The sequence below is a fragment of the Nanorana parkeri genome, unplaced genomic scaffold, assembly GCF_000935625.1.
Source record: "Nanorana parkeri isolate BGI_ZX_2015 unplaced genomic scaffold, ASM93562v1 scaffold1432, whole genome shotgun sequence".
In the NCBI taxonomy this organism is placed as follows: Eukaryota; Metazoa; Chordata; class Amphibia; order Anura; family Dicroglossidae; genus Nanorana; species Nanorana parkeri.
This window is the reverse complement of record NW_017307700.1, coordinates 491159-499746: the sequence shown is the minus strand read 5'-3', so window position 1 is coordinate 499746 and position 8588 is coordinate 491159. Positions and strand designations below refer to the sequence as shown.

General features: G+C 43.0%; 1 protein-coding gene across 1 annotated transcript in view; it reads right to left on the bottom strand.

The window, feature by feature from the left end:
- GTPBP1 (GTP binding protein 1) overlaps positions 1 to 8248 on the bottom strand; it is a gene marked incomplete at its 5' end in the record, with an annotated part of 168436 nt that extends 160188 nt beyond the window's left edge. The window contains one exon of the mRNA XM_018569950.1: positions 8101 to 8248. Within this exon, the coding sequence (XP_018425452.1) occupies positions 8101 to 8248 (148 nt within the window). The remainder of the gene's footprint in view (positions 1 to 8100) is intronic.
- Between the last annotated feature and the right edge of the window lie 340 nt (positions 8249 to 8588).

Genomic DNA, 8588 nt, shown 5'->3' with positions numbered 1-8588 from the left:
CCCCATCACCTTCAATCAATAGAACTACAGACAAAAAGACTCTTTTAACAAAGATTCGCAGTCAGGATTTTCCTGAAGAAGTGGCACCATCTATCCTTACTCCTCATCGATGACCTCGCAACACTCCTCACTCAAGAGTAAGTTTCTACATTTTTTTCTTTGATTTGTTTCACACCGTATCCTCACCGTCGCAATTTACATTCATGTTCCCTGGGGATCATCTGAACAAATTGGATCGACCGCCGAACATATCACTCGGCTACAGAAATTAAGACTGCTCCTCCCAACCTTTTCCCATTCCCTCCTCCCTGGCTCCGTAACACGCCCTCTCACTTAGTTTGTAGCGCTTCCCTCCTTGTTTTCTCTGTTGGATCCATCCATCGGTCGGATACCCCGGTCCGCACGCTTCCGAAGCCGCTCAACTAAACAAGCAGCATTCCAAATATTAGGAATTTTATCTTCCTTCCTCCCCTTAAACCCCCCCGCCTGTTTCCCTTGAGCGCTGTATTTTGGTACATTGTCCATATAACTTTCCATATTCACCCTGGAAGGGGTGTTGCAGATATAATTTTTACCCAATCAAAGGGTCTGAGGGGTGTGTTGAAGGTGTGCTGGCGTACACACCCTTGATGCCAAATATCACATCTTTAATTTTCATATGACAAGGTTTCAGCATTAGTGATAAACTAGATCTGAACACTGTGCTAACAACGGGTTCAAAGCTTAGAGGAATTTTGTGTTAATGAGAAGAAACTCAGTCACTATAGTTTCACTCTGCTCAGAGTGAGCTTGGAATCTGCACAAGGCCTTCAGCAAAGACACATCTATAAAAAGGTAAGATATATATTAGGGATGCACCGATATATCGGCCGAAAATGGCACCTTTGGCATAATGCCGAAAGTGCCATTTTCCTGCTGATACATCGGCGCATCCCTGATTTCTTTCCTCCCCACTGGGCGCTGCTCTATGTCCCAGCGGGGAGAAGAGAAAGTGACAGCCGGCCTAGCACTGCGGTGGAGAGTGCTGTGAGTGGCCGGCGTCTCCTCCCACACCGCTCTGCCGCCTATCACAGTCCGGCAGAGCGGTGTGTGGGCGGAGACAGCGCTGTCACAGGAGGTTGGGCTTTCCTCTCTACACCGCTCGATCAGCCTTCTGTGACAGCGTGTGAGAGAGAAGAGCAAGGTACACACACTCAGCGATCGCTTATACATAAGTGTTTGTACATAATGCCACCACAACCTAACCACTGAACCGTCAAATTCTCAAACAATTCATCCCCACACAGTTACCTCCTCATGTATCATTTCCCTCTTTCAGATTGTAAGCCCTCAAGGGCAGGGCCCTCCTTACCATCCTGTCTTGAATTGTATTGTAATTGTAATGTCTTCCTTACATTGTAAAGCGCTGCACAAACTGTTGGCGCTATATAAATACTATGTAATAATAATAATAATTGAGGATATGGTATGTTAACTATATCCTCAATTATGAATGAATGGAAGTGATCTACATCACCCCCATTCATTCATAATTGTAGTTATAGTAAACAATGTTTTCATGTTATCAATGAACAGGAACACTCAGAGGATTCCTGTTAATTGATAACAGGGGAAAGTCCAAGTTAGTTGCGTCTCTGGATCAAGGCTATCGGGAAGATGGTGCTGCGTGGTGAGGTGCCAGCACTTCTGGTCGCATACCCGGAGTGTCAGCGTGTGGTCAGGAGTAAATGAATGAGTAGGTGAGTATGATGAATAAACTCTAATAGGTAACAATACATGAACTTACCATTAGGTAATAAATGCTCACTTGTATATGTTGTCTGTTGAGAGAACGGTCGTTAAAGCAGCTGACTGCTGGGTGAGTCACTGCGTTGCTTAGCTGCAACGAGGACTGTGAGTGGAGAGGGAGGGAACTACTCCTCTGCTGTGTGCAGAGGATTTGAATGACAGCTGGGGAGTGTATTGTCTGCCGTACAGTCTGCAGGAGGGCAGAGTGACTATGGAGACGGCACTGCAGGACGGTGCCACAGATGAGACAGATCGCCGGGACCGAGGCCCGGGCAGCGTGTCAGGAGAAACAAGGATGGCAGCTGGAGAGTGTCCTGTCTGCTGTGCGGTCTGCAGGAGGGGAGAGCAGATGTGAGGGTGGTACTGCAGGACAGGGGCACAGGTTTAAGAGACTGCTTGGACTGAGAACAGCCCGAAGCCCGGGCAGAGTGCCAGGAGGAACAATGGTTTAAACGGCAATGCGTTTAGAAGATGTCTCGATTCTTCTTTGTCAAGCCGGTGAGAAAGGGGAGAGACACTCCTCCCCCCTTCCCTTCGTTAGACAATTGAGCCACTTGGGGAAGGGGGGAGGAGTCCGGTGATGTCACGGACCCGGAAGCCGGCGGAAAGGTTACACTGGGAGTTATTTACTGTTGTGTCCAACAAACTCAGCATGACATAATGAATAAGATGTATGAGAAACAACTCCCACAAAAAAAGGTACGTGCCCCAGAGGGAGAAAATTTCTCTAAAAAAGAAGGTGGTGGCCAGAATGAGACCCACTTCCAGAGGTTGAGCTAATACAGGGACAAGTGCAAAATTCCTGGGTTGGGAAAAACCAAGGGGACAGGGGAAAGTCTAATAGTAGAGTAGAGTGAGCCGCCTAAGTGCCAGAGGCAAGGACTAGCCTATGAGCCTATAGGGGCGCACTCTGCACATGAATGACTGAAGGGCATGCACAGGGCTTAACAACCATCCCCCATATGGAGAGGTGGGGGTGCACCTCCATGCTGGAGACTTCTCTGAGGGCTTTTTAGGTGTCTTGCTTCTAGCCTTGCAAGCTGTCAAAGTCAGGCTCAGAGGGTCAGATGCTTTTTTCAGAAGTAGATGCCCTTCATCTACTTCTGAAAAAAGCATCTGATACTCAGCAGACCTTTCCTTGGACTTCTAATGCTGAGTATGGTGTATGCTCTGGCCTCACATGGTATCCTTGATGATCGCTTCAAGGGTAGGTTCAAAGACTACATCCCTTGAAGGCCAAGGGTCAGGTGCTCCTTGCATATAGAATTAGCACCTTAACCACAGTGCTGTTTACATCTGTATAAGCAACAGACCCATACTGGACACAATTTTGGATGCCTTTTTTTTTTTTTGGATAACAAGCCATCACAACTGAAGCATAAGGCACCAGATATCTGCTCCACCCACTTTATCAGGAAGAAGTCGACCCCAGAGGAAGAGAGATCCTTTTTGAGGGATTAAATTTATTTTGCCACAGTGGAAAGGTCTTTGCAGCTGTAGGGGCTCTGAAAGACGTAAGGATGGAGACAGCAGGCGGATCCTCCAAAGGTGCACTGCATCAATAGGAACTGAAACAGTCTCTTGTAACTGGGAGGTATCAAGAGACTGGGGCCTATGAGAGATTACTTTCTACCACTTTGTAGGTGCAAATGTATTTTGGTTTTGACACAAACAAATCTTGAGTGTGCATAAGTATTCATAAAAAAAGTAAATACTTTGTGCAATTAAAGCTTAATGGCTGCAATTACAGCTTAATCGCCTTCTTTTGTTAGGTTTCTAGTTGTGCCAAATTCCTTCCATTTTGTTATAATGAATTTAATGGTGCTTGGTGAGATGTTCAAAGTTTGGGATTTTTTTGATAACCCAACCCTGATCTATACTTCACAACTTTGTCTCTGACCTTTTTAGTCTTCATGTTGCTTGCTTAGAGGTGTTGCAGATGCAGGGATCTTTCATAACGTGTATTTATACTGAGATCATGTGACACATCATGCGACACCGATTGCACACAGGTGTACCTTTATTGAATTATGGGACTTGAAATTAATTGGTTGGCCCAAATCTTATTTAGGGGTTTTATAGCAAAGGGGTGAATGCTTATGTTCACAAGATTTCATTTTTTTTGTCTTGCACTCACAACGTGGTAGGCATTTTGTACACAACATGGTACAACCACCCATAAATCTATTTCAATTCAGACTAATGCAAGAAAACAGGAAAAACACCAAGAGGGTGAATGCTTTCACAAGACACTGAACTGAATACTTTCACAGGAAAACAATGGGCTCACTGGATTCCAGATTGCAGATATCAGTGGCCTTGGAGGGTACAGTGTAAACATCCCGAGAACTGTTAGTGTGAGCTAGAAATGCCCTTAGCAGAGGTAATGTCCCCTCTGTGTATAGATACCGTACACATGTGGCATCAATAAAATTAGGCTCAAGGTATGAGGCAAGGCCTCAGGCACACACAAATCCAGGCAGCTGGTGGCTTATGTGGGTCAGAAGGCTAGAAGTGACCAAACTCAGGAATTCCATGTGGCTCTTTTGCAAAGCAGAAGCAACCGCAGGACAATGCTTACTCTACTGTGCATAGCCAGAGTATGCAAGGCATGTGCAACCTGGCGGATGTCAACGATCGATCCCTCATCTTTAACTCTTTCCAAGGTAAAACCAGGAGGCAGCTTGAAAATTTTTAAAGGAGCACAACAATGCAAAGTAACAAGGTAGCTCCCAATGCTCAGCCCAATTTGCCTTGTCAACAAAGTGAGTCTTTAGAGACAGCACAAGTGCTGAGGCAATACCAACACCTCTAGACTGAAAAAGCACAAACTTTTACCAGTACTAGGTATGGGAAGCACCACAAGCAGAACCCAGTTCTGAAAAGGTTCTTTTCAGTCTAGCCCTGCAAAAGTGATAATACACAAGTGTGTTGCTTATTGAATTAAAAAGAAGTTGAACTGTGCGATCCTTGCAAAAAACTGATGACTTGTATCGGCTGCCGATAAAAGAATGTGTAAAAGGGGGGTACAAACTGCTACTTTTTCAAAATACTTCCGATTAAAATATCCAACAACATTGGTACAATTATCTATGTTCAATGGAAAGCATTGACAAATACAATGTTACGATATAGATTGTCCTAGTTACTTATTACTCCGTGCAGTACATAATCTATGGCAGATATTCATTGTGAGATATTAATTTGCTGCCTCTATGAGGTGTGAGCAGAGTTTGTATTGGATAGTTAGTGTGAAGTTTTTTCCCCCTGAAAAGGATAAGAAGAGTATACTTTCATGTATTAAGAATAACCTTACTGAAAAACCGTTTCAGTAATTTAGTAGGAGGACCCACCTTAGAGTGAGGAGACACAGGTGTGTGGTCATACCCCAAGTCTAGTAGATTTTTAAAAGGACAGAACCGTAATTTTTATGGTGGTGCTTGGCATCTTTGTAGCTTTTTTAATAGAAACGTTTTTATAGAAAAGCAATCAAGTTGTTTAACAATTGTTAAAGAAATCAAGGATTGCATTGCCGTTTTGAGGTTTCTGTCTTTTCTGGTAATAGCCCCACATAGTCCAGTTGAGCAGGGTTCGAGTGCGACACTCCAAAGCTAGAATGAGGAAAGGCCAATTCAGATAACACATGTAGTGACCAGCTCAACAGTGATGTATTGAGGAGTCTTGGCTAAAGGGGGGGGGCATGGCTATTACAGCAGAGTGAAAGAAAAGCTTTCCAACCTCCTAGGACACTTGCAAACACACCCTGAGGCATGCTGGGTAAAGGAGGGCTTAGCCTGGACTGGGCTGCAGATTTGGTATGCCATTGTGCATTCCACCTGTAAGTGGAAGTATAACCTGACAATGACTTATTGTGTCCCTCAATGGACAAGAAATATTTTTTTTTCTCTTGTACATGAATTGGTATTCAAAGTGAACACAACATCACCCTATTCATTTATACAGTATATACACACCGAGACACACACATTATGATATTTATCTCTCTATCTATACACACACACACACACTCACAATTACCAAACGTATTGGGACGTCTGCCTTTACACGCACATGAACTCTAATGGCATCCCAGTCTTAGTTCGTAGGGTTCAATATTGAGTTGGCCCACCCTATGCCGCTATAACAGCTTCAACTCTTGTGGGAAAGCTGTCCACAACGTTTAGGAATGTGTCTATTCTTCCAGAAGCGCATTTGTAAGGTCAGGAACTGATTTTGGATGAGAAGGCCTGGCTCGCAGTCTCTGCTCTAATTCATCCCAAAGATGTTCTATCGGGTTGAGGTCAGGACTCTGTGCGGGCCAGTCAAGTTCCTCTACCCCAAACTCGCTCATCCATGTCTTTATGGACCTTGCTTGGCGCAGTCATGTTGGAACAGGAAGGGGCCATCCCCAAACTGTTCCCACAAAGTTGGGAGCACGAAATTGTACAAAATGTCTTGGTATGCTGATGCCTTAAGAGTTCCCTTCACTGGATCTAAGGGGCCAAGCCCAACCCCTTAAAAATAACCCCGCACCATAATCCCCCCTCCACCAAACTTTACACTTGGCACAATGCAGTCAGGCAAGTACCGTTCTCCTGGATTCATTGGATTCAGGTGTTCGTGAAATCTCCTTGCTACTAAATATTCCACGGTCAACAGTTAGTGGTATTATAACAAAGTGGAAGCAACTGGAAACTACCGGAACTTAGCAATGAGGTGGTAGGCCACGTAAAATGACAGAGCAGGGTCAGCGCATGCTGAAGAGCACGGTGTGCAGAAGTCGGCAACTGTCTGCAGAGTCAATAGCTACAGACCTCCAAACTTTATGCGGCCTTCAGATTGGCACAACAACAGTGCGTCGAGAGCTTTATGGAATGGGTTTCCATGGCCGGGCAGCTGCATCCAAGCAACTAAGTCATGTTTTGCTTGGGGATCAAATGCATATTTTACTCACTGAACTGCAACTCAATTTAGAACATTTATATTAGGGATGCTCCGATACCACTTTTTTAAGACCGAGTACCGATACTTTTTTTCAAGTACTCAACTATACCAATTACCGATACTTTTCCTTAAAGGGACAGGTCACATTTTTTCTAAAGCAGTACAAAATCATGATTTTAGGTCAGTTTCTTAAAATGATGAAGAACATGAAATTAATATGTATCATGCCATTGCTAACTAAGGCTTGTATCCCCCTAGTGGGGAAAATAGATGAGCACATGTCCATATGCAGATGAGCATATGCAGAATTGGATATAGCTGTGCCACACTATACAGTGTTCTGGTCTGGAGTCTGGACATGTGCTCATCTATTTTCCCCACTAGGGGGATACAAGCCTTAGTTAGAAATATCTACATAGTTATTTCTTTATTTAATGTCTTTTTTTAAAATAATATATGCCGTTAAACAGCATTTTTGTGCCCAGCCCCATGCCGTGCGGCAGTACTAACCTGCTGTGTCGTCTTTTCCGTCTGCTTCAGCCACGTCATCTGCTCCATTCTGACTTCTTCTCCAGCTGATTAGCCGATTGGATCGGTATCGCCGCCGATAGCGATGCTTGTATCGGTATCGGAGCGTCCCTAATTTATATCATGCGTTTTTTCTGGATTTTTGGTTGATATTCTGTTTAAAATACACCTATAATAAAAAATTATCGACCTTTCATTCCTTTGTAAGTGGGCAAACTTACAAAATCTGCAGGGTATCAAATAATTATTTGCCACACTGTGTACACACACACACTAGGGATGCAACGATACCATTTTTTTACAGATCAAGTATTGATACTTGTCCAAGTACTCACAGATACCAATTACTGATACATTTTTGTTTAGTTTCATCTAACAGTTTTTCTAAAACAATACGGCTAATGATTTGAGGACAGTGGTGGAGCCCTGTCACTGCTGCACCTGCTGCAACCCTGGTAGTTCTCGTGAAACTGCCAAGTATCAGCACTGGTATCTGATCATCCCTACCAAGTATGTTCATTTTTATCCTTATACATGAATAGTTTAAGAACATTAAAAGTAAGAGCTAGCCTGCCATTGCATGACCAGAACTATTTTCAGTAAAAATATGTGTTAAAGTTAGTTAATCCAGTGAATTCTTAAGAGAACTAAGGGACTATAATTATCCTTTAATTAATATTTTTGTTGATTCCAAAGCTGCTTTTACAGTTGGCATGCCCCCAGTCTCAAACTTTTTTTTAATACATGCTATGCCTTAGGTAAATGTCAATCTCCCATCTTCACTCACTGTTATACCTATAATAATAATAATGAAAAACAAAGAAAACATTTTCTTTTCACCTTGTAATATATTTGCTGGACACATATCAATCTTCGTTACCACCACAAAGACTGGGACATTTAATGCCAGCGCCAAACCGAGGTGTTCCTTGGTCATGCCCACTATGCCAGCATTGCTGCCAACCTGTGAAAAGAAGAACAGCAGAAGTTAAAAACACTACCAAACATTCTTCTGTATAAAAACAAAAAAGTTTCCTATAATGATAAAAAGGGATAATTAAAGTTCACCTAAACCTTAACACAAAAATTTAATAATATATTAGTTCTTAGATATTATGTCTGCATTAGTTTAAAATGTTCAGTCTCTCTTTTATTTTCATCTGGTTATACTGCAAGTAACACTTGCATTGGTTGTCAACCTAGGACAGGACTACAAACATGTCTTCTACTTCATCTATATTACATGAGCGGTGTAGGAATTAGAAGTTTACAAAAGATAGGTTGGAAATAAGATTGGAAGGAAGATAACGGCTTAATAAAGCAGTTTC